A 13,228-nucleotide genomic window follows, 5' to 3' on the forward strand; every position below is an offset into this window, starting at 1 on the left:
GCTTGAGCCACCGCGCCCGGCGCTTCAGGTGTATTTCTTATAGACAGATTTAAAATACTGGTGGCCTTAGTTCCAAAAGACCAAAAAGAAGGATTTTTTCAATAATGTATAGCTTTTGGTTTATTACATTTTTAGGTATCTTTCTTATAGCCAGTCTTAAATTAGAATGTAAGTGATAGTTTTTGGTTAAAAATTGTTTTGTTAAAACTTTTATGAGGGTAACTTTAAACTGAGAAGACCAATATCTAAAAGTTGAAGAATTGTAACTTTCTATTTTGTTAATAAAACTATAGCTTTGTGACTATATCTTAGGCATTAGCCTTTTTAATTTCATTTTCCAGAGTTACCAATTAATCTTTAACTGCTAAAGAAGTTGGCTTGCTGTACGTGAATATAAACTATGCAAGTGCATTGCTAAAAGCCACTTAGTACTTAGATTGCTTTGGGATTATGTGACAATACAGTTTGTAAAGTACCAGGTTTTCTGCTGGCATAGAAAAAGTCCTTTCCCTTTTCTTCCCCTTGCACCAATTTTTTTAAATAAGTTATCATTTGGGAATTGATAAAATGGAAAGTTTATGTTTTGAGTTTCATGTACAAACAGGAAAAGAAAATGGGATACTAGATTAGGAAGGCAATTAACATCTTATGTTTTAAACTGGCCAATAGTATTTGTTAATTTTTTAAAATAACACACTTCATAATCATAACTGTAATCCTAAAAATTTTAACATACTTCTTTTTGTTAGAAATAATGTTTGAAGAAAACGTATTAAAGAAACATCTAGAACTATGTTTGAAGAAAAGTCTAGAATATGCTTGGGGTTTATTACCATTCTCAGTTCCACAAAACACAAAAGATGGTCTCGCCTAATACATATTTATTCCTCCATAGAACTTCTACCTTTATTTCTTCCGTCTTTTCTACTCTTCTGCCTTTCTCCCTTGTGCCTAATAAGTCCTAAGCCCCCAACTTCCTGCTTCAGCTTTTTGTGCTCTATTCTGTGTCCTCAAAATAGAAGTTAACACTGATACTCAGGAAGGAACCAGAAAGCCTCCTCACAAGCCCAAGTAAGAGTGCCCCAAGTTTCAGAAACTTTCTGCCTCCGTTAACTCTCCTAGGATCATAATCCCTTCCTGTGGCTCATCTAACCTTGCTCTGTCTGCTTGAGGGAGGGGGTAGGAAGTAGGAGAAGGTGGATTACTATTTTCCACTTTTCTTTTTCTTTTTTTTTTTCTTTTAAACTTTTGGTCAAGGGCTCTAATGTTTCCTAAGTATTGATTTTGGTTGCCTGCTCTGCAGTTTTTCCTTAGCCATCTTCCCATTATCTTTCTTCATCATTTGTACTTGAAGTCCACCAGAATCTGACCTCCTTTGGAAGTTGGAGAGAACAGCCACAGGTTGTGAGGCCAACAGATCCCTAGGTTTATTGTTTTTAAGTAATCCACATGATTTAAGAGTTCACTGGTTGATGAACAGTGGTGGAAATAATAACAGCATCAGCAGCTAGCATTTATTGAGAGCTCATCATGTGCCAAGTACTATGATCAGTACCTAACATATTAAATGAGCCTCAAAAGACAATTTATAGAAAAAGAAACCCACACTCAAGTTACTGTTATTGACTTGTAATTTAGTCACAGTTACTCATTATTTTGCTAACTCTGAAATGATTTAGGTTTCACAAGGAAGAGTAAGGCAATTTTTCAAGACTTCATTTTAAAGGGATAAAGATGAATATATGTTCAGTCGAAACAATTTTCTACAGAAAATGTTCCTGTTTATTTTCTAAATTTTTTACTTCTGATTTGTTATCCTTTCTACGACAATAAATATGTATTGAAAATATTCTAAGCCTGTGGCACCAGGTTAACATTTATTTTCTTAGGAGCATAAAAGTGTTCAAAATAACTAGGTGCCTTTCCCATTTATAAAAATATTGACTGGAGTATGGTTTGTACATTATTCGCAGGATATGCAATGAGTACTATATGGTTTTCACATTTTAAGGACCTGTCAGCCAGCCTCTGGCTCCTGGTCCCATTCTAGGGGTAGAATTTACGATGGACCTAAGCAGTGTTTTCATCTGTTGGAGTGTCTGTCATGTCTTTGTGATGTGAACAAACTATAGAAAACCTAGTTTGCATTCAGGGAGTAGGTGATTTACCACAGGATTCTTCCACTTTTCTCTTTACTTTGAAGGAAACTGGAAGAGGAAAATGAGAATCTGTAAAACTTGAAGCTGTCCTCATCAGGCCAGATGGATAAAGCAAAATGACTTTTTTTTTTTTTTTTTTTCTGTTAGACTGAGCTTTTGTGGAAAGCTGTAAGCCCTTAGGGGAAGGATATCAGCTTGAGTAATTAACTCATGATTATGCAAAGATAATTTACCTAGCCTTTTGTTTTCCTTTCTTTTGATTGCCTTGGGCTACTTCATTTTTTATTACCATCTTCTCTGTGTTAGGGCTAGGAGTAAGGAAAATGACAGACAATAAAAAGAGCCCAACTTATTTTGCCCATTTTACTTCACCTAACAATGTTGTTGAAAAATAAAATAAATTAAGACAATTTATTTGAACAATATTTGTTTCCTCTTATGGTTTGATATATAAGAATTTTTAAAGAGTTTCTAAGTACAGTCATTTCAGGTGTCATCTGGATAATGTCAGATCATATAATTGTAATCAATCATAATAATTTGTAATAGCCTTTTATAAGTGCCTGGTATATAGCAAGGATTTATTGAATATCTGTCAAATATTGGATGAATATGTAACAATTGTGTGAGATTAGTAGGGTTGGTGTTTATCAACGCTTTAAAAATGAGAAAAAATGAAGTTTGATTTTAATTTGTAACTCAAGAACATACAGGTACTAAATTCTGTCTTTTTTCTGCCACATCATCTTAACTGAGGAGAAGATACTATTAAATATATTTTCTTAAATTTGAGTAACAGCTTTAACTTTCCACAGGAAGGCTTTTATTTAAAAAAAAAGAAAAAGAAAAAAAAAGAAGCACCAGCAAAATTAAAATATGTTTCTTTTGCTGGCAAGCTTCTAGAGCCTGTCAAGCCTTTTATCCATTCGAGTAGTTCCTGAATCCTTTCAAGCACTTAGTATTGTACAGAGCCCTCCTACCTGAATTCTAGAAAAAAAGTCAAGCTAGAAAACAGCGCTTTGAGGAGTCCAGAAATTACTGTGAGAAGGTAATGCTAATAGATTTTTTCCCTGCTCTGGCTTTTTCCTATTAAATATTCCAATTTACCTTTTATTCTGTGGTACTGAGAAAAAAGGGCTTATTGTGACTGACGGGTTCCTTTAATTAAAAATAGATCATTTTGGGTTGAAAGAAGGAAATTAGTGGAGTTTCAGTTAATTCAACAAATACTTATTGATCACTTACTGTATGCTGGCTCCCACTTGAGGTTCTAGGAGTCAGCAATGTAAAAAAGAAGACCAAATCCTTTATCTCAGAGAGATTATATTATAGTGAGAGGTCAATAAACAATAAAAACCTTGAATAAGTTGTATAATACATCACAAGGTGGTAAGTGTATTGGGAGTGAGTGTTGAGGTATTTACTAGCTCTTGTACCAAGCTTTATTTTTTTCTTTAGCCTTTGGGTATTTCAGTTTTCAGAGAGAAGGAAGAACTAGCAAAGGAGACTGAGAAAGACTGATAAGTGAGGTAAAAGGGCAGGCAGTGAATATTCTCTGGAAGCCGAAAGGGAAAATATACATATATATATGTTTAGTAGGCGGGAGTGACCATCTGTATTCTCGCTGATAGGTGAAGTAGGAAGAAGAGGCCTGAAAATTGGTATTAATGTGAGCAATGTGGACCTGAGGACAAACAGTTTTGGGGAAGTGTTGGGAAGCAAAAGATTTGTTGAAATGAGTTCAAGAGAGAAGTGAGAAAAAGGATTGTAGGCAGCAAATATGGATAACTCTTTTGAGGCTTTTTCTGTAAAGAAGAGTGGAGATTGGGAGCCCAGAAGGAGACGTAGGGCAAAGTAAAGGTTTTTTTTTGTTCTGTTTTGTTTTTGTTTTAAATAGCTTTAGGGGGTGCAGGGGCAGTTTTGTTACTAGGATATATTGCATAATAGTGAAGTTTGGGCTTTTAGTGCAACTGTCACCTGAATAGTGTACATTGTACCCAAAAGATAATTTCTCATGAGGTTTTTTCAAAGCTAGAAACAGCTACAGTGTGTTTGTATGCTAATAGAAGTGATCCAGTTGAGAGGGAGTAAATTGATAATACAGAAGATATTGGGGAGAATTTAGAGAGCAGTATCCTTGAGTAGCAAGTTCGTATCCAAAACAGAAGAGAGGACTTGGAGTGCAAAATAATTCCGATAGATAGTTATACTTGCTGGATTGTTTACTAATCATTTATCATAGGAGGATTTAGACAGGGTTGATGTATGAATTTCAGTTAGGAGCCAACTAGTCAAGCACCATGGTGCCCTCTAACAGAGTAATTATAGAAAGGGAACTGCATTTTTCTAAGTATCACCTGGATATCTGGATAGGGTGTGTGACTGTTAACATGGCTCTTTTGTTGTTGTTATTGTTGTTGTTGTTGTTTTGTAGTGGTAAATGGAGATTCTTTTTTGTAGCTTATGAATATATTTGTTTCTGAAATAATTCTTTTTTTTTTTTTTAAAGCGAGATTTGTAAAAGAAAAGACTTACTTTCCTGAAATGTGTAGGGTGTTATTAGCTTGTTTGATTTTCTAACTTCTTTTTTTTTTTTTTTTTTACTTTTCAGGCTGGAGTGAGGCAGCTCTATGTACAGATTGACTTTGCAGCCATGTAGTGAATGGAAAGAAATTATGCACCTTTTATGGACCAAATTTTTCTGGTACTGTACAATCCAAAACATTGTACCCAGCTTTTTAAAAGAGAGAAATTATCACTACAACTCCCGAGCACTAAGTAGACTGGGTAGAGTCAGCCGTTTATGCTCTGTGGGGAGTTCACAGCTAAGCGATCAGATTTAAGAGGATATCTCCTGGACTTTTGGTCTTTTCTTTTGTGCTCTTTCCTCCAAATCTTTTTGACTTCTGAGGTTTTTGGTTTAGGGTGTTGATTTGTCCTTTTTTCTTTCTTTTTTTGTTTTTGTTTTTTGTTTGTTTGTTTGTTTTCATGTTGAATGTCCACACCATCCTCCTCTCATCCCAGCCAGTAAGAATTTCAGATTGGGGGCCTCCAGTCTTCTGGAATGTCTTCACTGAAGCTGCTGGAAACCACTGCTTTCATTCCCACAAAACCAGTATTACTTTAAAAAAAAAAAAAAAAAAGAAATTGGAAATCTGTTCTATAAGTAATGTCACAATTGTTGACGTTCTTCAGTATAATCATGTTTGTAATATTGTTTGTACCTTGCAAACTTATGAACCAAACCATATTGGGTTTTCAAAGTGCCTTTGTATCCGAAAATGTATTTGCCAGCATAGAAATGTACCATCAAAAGTCATGTATGGTTTATTTTTATTTTTTATTTTTTGAGATGGAGTCTTGCTCTGTCACCAGGCTGGAGTGCAGTGGCGTGATCTCAGCTCACTGTAACCTCCACCTCCTGGGTTTAAGCTATTCTCCTGCCTCAGCCTCCTGAGTAGCTGGGATTACGGACATGTGCCAATACACCCAGATAAATTTTGTATTTTTAGTAGAGACGAGGTTTCACCATGTTGGCCAGGATGGTCTCAATCTCTTGACCTCGTGATCTGCCCGCCTCAGCCTCCCAAAGTGCTGCGATTACAGGCATGAGCCACCATGCCCGGCTATGTTTTTTTTTTTTTTTTTTTTTTTTTATGGATATTCTGTAATCTATACAAAGCAAGACTATTGCCAGTAATGTATACAAATTGTCTTTTTGTGTACTTCCAGCATAGGTTTGGATATATGAACATTTTTCTTTGATTGTTTTATCTTATCAGAAAATAAAAGCTGTTAATTTGCTTTTTAAAACAAATTTAATTATCACATTTTAAATTACTTCATGGACTATGTTTTCAAAACTTTGCAAATTCATCTGTTACACAGAAAATTTTGACTTAAAACATCTGCTGAATTTCAAATTTCTGTAAAAGCTACTGTATCTGTGATAAACTTCCCTATATCTTTCCTTGCCACTTCTATGGATTTTATAATTAAAGAAAAAGGCATTGGAGACTGAAGGCAGAAATGATTGTGACAGTGCTGTTTGGCTTTTTCATTCTTCAAATGCCAAGTCATCCACTTTGTTTTCCTGTTTAGGCTTTGCACAAATACAATTGCTTTCAGGAATCCTAAAGCAGCATTCTATTGAGTTTGAATTATTAAAGGTACAGAGGAAATGTGGTGATGTAGAACTTTTCCTAACACAGGTATCTAGGAAGTAAGTACTAAGTTGATTTTCTAGATTCTTATATATCTGAAAAATAAAATTGCAACTTGAGATAAGTGCTTGAACACTATACTTAAGTATTCTCTGTGTTTTATGAATAGATAATGATCTGATTTTCCCATCATACTTCATTTTACAATATGTATTCCCTTTTAACTTTAAAAAAACTGTAAATGTGGGAGAAAAAACGCTGCAGGATGGAAATGATGATTAAGAATGTAGATCAATAAGCAGAAATCCCTGTTGATTCTAAGTTTCAGAGTGTCTTTTCCCGTATTTCTGACCTACATCTATAAACTACTCTCTACTAGGAGAACTAGACTACTTTCTTCATTCTTTTCTAAACTGCTGCAGATTGCCATGAAGTCTATCAATAGTCTCTTTTCTGCAGGCAAAGTAGTATTTTCTAAACATGTTTGCTTACTGCCAGGTGGTTTGAAAGCTATGATTTACTGCAGTAGTATGTGCTTAAAACAACTGTTGAGGTCTTTTAAGAGGGAAAGTTCAAAAGGAAGTGTCCTGATAATGGTACTGGTTTTTCTACAAATATAAGTAGTCATTTAGAAGTTTGCAACTACCACCAAGTCTGAGAGAACTCTGGGATATTTTGTGGGTTTTGGCATATTAGATAGAGAAAATGACAGATCTAGATGAAGGGAGATTTTGGATGTGTGCCTTTAAAAACTGAGTATGTATAACTACTGATATTTCACATATGGAGATAATTGAAGACCCAAGTCTGCCTTTCACAGAGCTCTCCATTCCAAGTTTAGTTTTTGTCAAAATATGAATCATTTTATTTGTACTATCAGTACACAAATGCATGAGTATGTTTATATAGTGTTAGACTGATGTGAATTTGCATTTGTTACATGATATTGCCAGCTCATATCAGTTAGGAAGTCAGCATTAACATTTATGCTTTAATTAAATGCCAGTATACCTATGTGTGCAGCAGTAAAAAATTAGTGAGAAAAAGCAACTTTTTTGTCACTCTTAGGAAATATTTTGTCTTATTAGTGTTCTTGGCACATGTGTATTACTAAAGTTGATAATTCCAATGAGAAATACTACCTGATTATTGTTATAAAATTAATTTACAATATCCCTGATATTGGGCTAACTCTTACAAAAAAAACAAAAACAAAAAACCCCTATCTGAATATAACTTTGCCAGTATTTTTAAAATTCAAAATATTCTCTGGACAACAAATTTGTATTGCTCAGGGACAGTTTACCTTGCCTGGTAAACCTTCCCAAACAGAAATATAGCTATACTAGCTTTGGTTTTTGGGGGTTTTTTGTTTGTTTGTTTTAGATGGAATTTCACTCTTGTTGCCCAGGCTGGAGTGCATTAGCGCAATCTCAGCTCACTGCAACCTCCGCCTCCCGGGTTCAAGTGATTCTCCTGTCTTAGCCCCCTGAGTAACTGGGATTACATGCACCCACCACCATGCCTGGCTAATTTTTGTATTTTTAGCAGAGACAGGGTTTTACCAGGTTGGCCAGGCTGGTCTTGAACTCGTGACCTCAGGTCATCCTCCTGCCTCGGCCTCCCAAAGTGCTGGGATTATAGGCATGAGCCACTGTGCTCAGCCACTAGCTTTGGTTTTTTAAACACAGATTATATTCCTCAAGATGAAGGGCTTAACATATCTACAGCTTCCTCAGTTTGCTAACTCCCCATGCGTCTTTGTGAAGGACAGTATCTAGTTGATCTGTAGGTCAGTGTTCTTGTGCTGTCATTTCCCTTATATCTGGAATTTGTCAGCATTCTTGAAAACCTACACATGTATATCAGTAACCAAAATGCTATGACTTTTTTGCACCTTTGTACAGCAGCCAAATCATGAACTCAAAATGTATTTGATCACAGTTCTATAATATTTTTACCTACCTACTATGGAATAATCAGTTTTTACAGAGATTATTAATATGGTAGAACCCTGTTATGTAATGCCAAAATTTAAGAACCATATTTACATTGCTTAACATAGAATTTTACATCTAAGCAAGGACTGGCCTTAGAAGCAGTCTAGTTCTACCTCTCATTTTACAGATGAGAAAACCGAAGCCCAGAAAAGTTCTCATTTGCTCAAAGTCACAGGGATAATTAGTGGCAAAGCCAAAAAGATTCAGATCTTCTGACTGAAAGTTGAGAGTTCTTTACACTCTATTATGCTGCCTCTCCAGCGTAATATTTGCCTTTCTGTAAATGGGATTAAATACGATTTGTAAATAAAGGACATCTAACCTCCTTTTTTTGGTACATTAAGGCACTTTATAAATGGACTTTTATTGTCTCATTTTCATATATAATTATTTCCATAATATTCTTTATGGCAAGATATTGTAATTATTTTTAACTTTTTTTACTCTTATAAAGCCCACGTTCCTGACATTTTTAAAAAATGATATCTGTAAAATGGATCCTTTTATAGTGAATTTTTTTCTGTTAATTGCCCAAAGGCTAAAATCCATTGTTAAGGATTGCTTAGTTTCGTTTATTTTGTTTATGTTCTCTGAACTGGTATTTTTTAATAAGCCAGGGCTTAATTCACAGGTCATTTCCATTTCAGTCTTGTCATGTTGCTTCCAGTCACTGGAAAACCTTTTAGATTTTTTTAAAGATTTTTAGAGCCATGGCAAACTGGGCATTAAAATGTTGCCATTAAAAAAATTCTTCCCTTAATTAAGGTAAAATGTTGAATGTCTTAAACCGAATTCTAAATACTAATTCTAACTCTTCATAAAAGCATGACCTTTGGAAAGTTAATTTTTTTTTTTCCCTTTCATCACCATCTTTGAAGACAAATTATTTTCCAATTCATAAGAAACTTTGGTTAAAAAATAAATAAAAGGAAATTATATTTTGTTGGGACATTCATTGTGAAGGCTTGTTGAAGACATGATCCCCAGAAGCCTTAGTGACCCAGATCTCAACAGAGACTCAAGATAGCTCAGATACAATGAAAGATTATGAACTCCAAAAAAAAAAAAAAAAGAGACAGAGAAAAGGAGCAGAGGAGGACAGTTCTATTTAAAGCCAAATGGATGTGAGTCTGACCAGGGTGTCTTTGGTTTATATTTCCTAACTGCAGATTACACAGAAGGCAAGGTTAGGAAGTATTTATGTGCCAGGCGCTTAGTGTGGCCTTCGTGTTATTACATTTAAGCCTCAAATTTCTACAAAGGAATAATTTTGCATGATTTTATGATTGACAGAGCATTTTCAAATCTCCTCTAATTCTCATAACTTCTCTGTGAGGAAGGGATTTGTATCCTTTTTACAGATGAGGAAGCTGTTTGGAGATAATTTAAGTGACCTGCCTGGGGAATATAGCCAGTAGTAGAGCACTGATTAATCAGGTGCTGACATCTGCTCTGCTTTGTGTATGTCATTCAGCAGTGCTTCAAAGATCCAAGAAGTTGTAGCAGATCTCAATAGACTCTCCTGTAAAATTAGTGAACAATCACCATGACAAAATTGGTATGGGGGAACAGTCACTGTACATTATTCAGACTCATTCCTTCTTCCAGTGCCCTTATGCTTATTTCCTACCTTTACCATTGATCTTAAACTGTGCAGGCTAAAAAGAGGAACCAGAACTCCCTTAAGCACTTTTAAGACTATTTAAAAAATGGAGTTTTGTTGGCATTGCAGAGTAAGCTGCTTAAGGGACTAAATCAAAAGATAGTACCCTCTGTGGCCATATGAAGAGAGAAACTGAACTTCTACCCGAGAGACCTTAATTTAGTTTATTAGGGAATTATGTTCCCCAAAAGTACAAGTAATTTTGTACTGCAGGAGAGGGATAAGTAGATTTGATTTACATTACATTTTATGCATACCTTTCAAAACCAAGAAATATGTTTCATAAATAGTAGTAATCTATGCTTAAACTTAACATTTAATGTTGACTTCTTACAACAGCCTTGAAAATTATTTGTAATTTTGATCATGATGTTGGAAAGCTTGTAATAAAGAATATCTTTCTCTTATGCATTCTTTTATCCTCGTGGATTTACATGCTCAGTAAATGGTTAACTAGTGAACATTTTAGATAGTTGTGTCAAAAATAAGAGTTAGGGATAGGTAAAACCAGTAATTTACTGTTTTTTACAGAAGACATCTCAGCATTTCTTTGGCATTTTTGCACAAATAAATGACTATATATTCACCTTGGCCATTTTTTTTAAGTAGCCCTGTGAGCTGCTCATTCTTTTTCATATACAGTGGAAGTATAAAGATGTTACCCATTTTACAAATTGTTGGATCGGAATTTGACAGAATTGGGACTGTGGAACCTGGGTCACTTGAATTTTCTGTATTTTGTATGGCCAAGTCAGGAACCAGACGGTCTCCACAGTCTCCTTTGTTTTTATGGAAAATTGCCATATTCACATATTTTATTTATCCTGATGTATTGTCATCCAAAATGAAAGAGGTCTTTCTTGAAGGTACTTTAAAGACAACACTACATGTATTCAATTACTGATTTAAATATTCCCAGAATTATTTTTTGCCTTTCTCTTTTTCCCCTCAAACACATTTTAGTAGCACCTCCCTCTATTTTCTTTACTGATTTTTCATCTGTTTTCATTGTTATTTCCATTATAGAACTTCTACTTTATACTAACAGGGAAAATTTTTTATTTTGAATTTTAATATTTGAATTTTGTTTATGTATCACATATTGTGCTACAGTTAGCCTCAATGAAAATTCTATTTTGAACTAGACATCCTGTCAATAGTTTGTCAAGTAACTTCATTGCTTCCTTTAATAGCAGTTCAGTGAAATTTTTTCCCAAGTGATATTCCCCCCAACTTTGTGAGTTTGATAAACAGAATGAGTCTTTTATATTGGAAATACTGTGAGTGGAAAATTGCCAAATCCCTTCTTAGTATATTTTAAACACCCCTACAACACTTTACCTCCCTGCCTTCAGTGGTGTTTAAACATGGCCAAGTTAGAATTTGGGTTTGATTCCTTTGGTGAAGACTATGGCATCAAAACATTTCTTAAAATGTTTGAGTACAAGGCTAAGTTATAATGTCAACTTTAAAAGACTATGTTGTGATTTGGTTTGAATATGCTGAAGTGAGCAATTATGATTTGCCCAAGTGCAATACAACAAATCTATAATGTATATTTCACATTTTCTACTTGAACTCATTCATGTATATATTTTGTTAAACTTCATATGTATTTAAAAAGAATCATAAACTGTATCAAAATTCTTTCAATAAAATTTCTGTTTAAAAATCTCTACCTGAATTGTGTCTATCAATCAGTTTGATGAACTGAAATGAACACTGTGAATCTTACAGGTATTGGAATCGATTCTAGAGGACTTAAGGAATGAAAGGCAAAGAAGGATTTTCAGAGCCAAGAAACGGCAGAACTCATTAGGAGAGAAGAGATGGTAGGAGGTTGAAAGTTTCTCTACATTGTGAACAGCCTCATTGTGGCTCGTAGTCAGCATTTGACCTCATAAACATGTTTCAAAGTATTTACTTCCAGATATTTCCATCACTCCCAAATTGTTCTCTCATCTCAGTTTCTATGGATGACTTAGTCTTATATGACGTGAAAACCAAAGCATCTGATGTGAGCCTCCATTATCCTTCCAAATTTTCCCCTCTAATTAGAAGCAATTCCTTTTTAAAATAATGTCTTCCACAATATCTCAGGCACCACTCATGTCACCTTCCTTCTCAAACGTGTTCTTACCAAAGCAGCTTCTTTACTATCAATCTCTGCCATACTTCAAGGCTTTATCCTCAGCATGTCTGCTGTCAGATTCCTTGTATGTGGTCTACATTTGCTGCTTCTACCTCCTTTCTAACCATTTCCATAGCTCCTAGTAGTATAGCTTCACTCCTCCCTATCTTGTAGAAGTTGCTTCAAGGCCATCAGTGGCTTCTTGTCACGTTCATGGCAGAACTACCAGCATATCCCATTCAAAATTGAAGAAAACAAATCTTTCCCATTCAATTCTCAACTACCAATTTGTCGGAATTCTTCACAGAATTCTTAGAAAACTGAGCAATGCCTTTATCACCTCCATTTCCTGAATCTCTTATCATAAAATGTCTTTCTTCCTTTGAAATCATTTACATTCTTTTCCATTCCCACTGCCCTATTCCAGGATTTCACTGATGATTGCAAGCAGAATCACTTTCCTTGTCCAGCTCTAGTCACCTCCATTCTAGCCCCCACCCAAACAATTCTGGCTTTGGCAGGGAGTACAAGGAATTTTTGTTGAATCCAACTTTTGTCCAGGCGCTTTTGAAACATCTGTCCTGTCCTGGCTTCCTGAATGCCTGGGGCTGGTCCCTCTGCATACCTGCTAGATTGAGACTCCCTACCTATCCTGTGTTCTCTGGAATTAGCCTCTGGCCGAATTCTACAGTGGCCTGGCAACACTCCTACAGAGCAGTCTCTTCTGTTTATACACTGGGTTAGGAAGTTGTTTGGTACAGTACTGCACCGGCCAATCTTATGTAGAGTTTTGGTTTTACCAACCGCAGAAGCCACCCTCTGTTACACTGGTCTTGCTCCCAGTTTCCACTTGCAGTCCTCTAGCTCAGGAATCTTGAGTGGCTCTCTAATGCTTATCAAGTGTAAACTCTTCTGAACAACTTTCGAAACTTAAATGCATTTCTTTCCCTCCTTATTAAATCAAACCCTTGATTATGGCACCAAACTTTTCATTAGTCTAAAGCAAAAAAAAAAAAAAACAGCAGAGACAAGGAGGAGCAAACAGGTTCAATAGGTGTAGACAGAATGATAGCAATTTACTATTTTTTTCATTCTTTCCAAAAAAAAAAAAA

The 13,228-nt window shown here is 35.2% G+C and overlaps 1 protein-coding gene across 1 annotated transcript in view; it reads left to right on the forward strand.

Moving 5' to 3' along the window:
• LOC108519963 (zinc transporter 7-like) overlaps positions 1 to 5,564 on the forward strand; it is a 14,001-nt gene extending 8,437 nt beyond the window's left edge. Inside the window, exon 3 of the mRNA XM_017859253.1 lies at positions 4,771 to 5,564. Coding sequence (XP_017714742.1) covers positions 4,771 to 4,818 — 48 coding nt within the window. The 3' untranslated portion in view covers positions 4,819 to 5,564. The remainder of the gene's footprint in view (positions 1 to 4,770) is intronic.
• The last annotated feature ends 7,664 nt before the right edge of the window (positions 5,565 to 13,228 follow it).

The sequence above is a fragment of the Rhinopithecus bieti genome, unplaced genomic scaffold (genome assembly GCF_001698545.2).
Source record: "Rhinopithecus bieti isolate Rb0 unplaced genomic scaffold, ASM169854v2 scaffold_49953, whole genome shotgun sequence".
Lineage (NCBI taxonomy): Eukaryota > Metazoa > Chordata > Mammalia > Primates > Cercopithecidae > Rhinopithecus > Rhinopithecus bieti.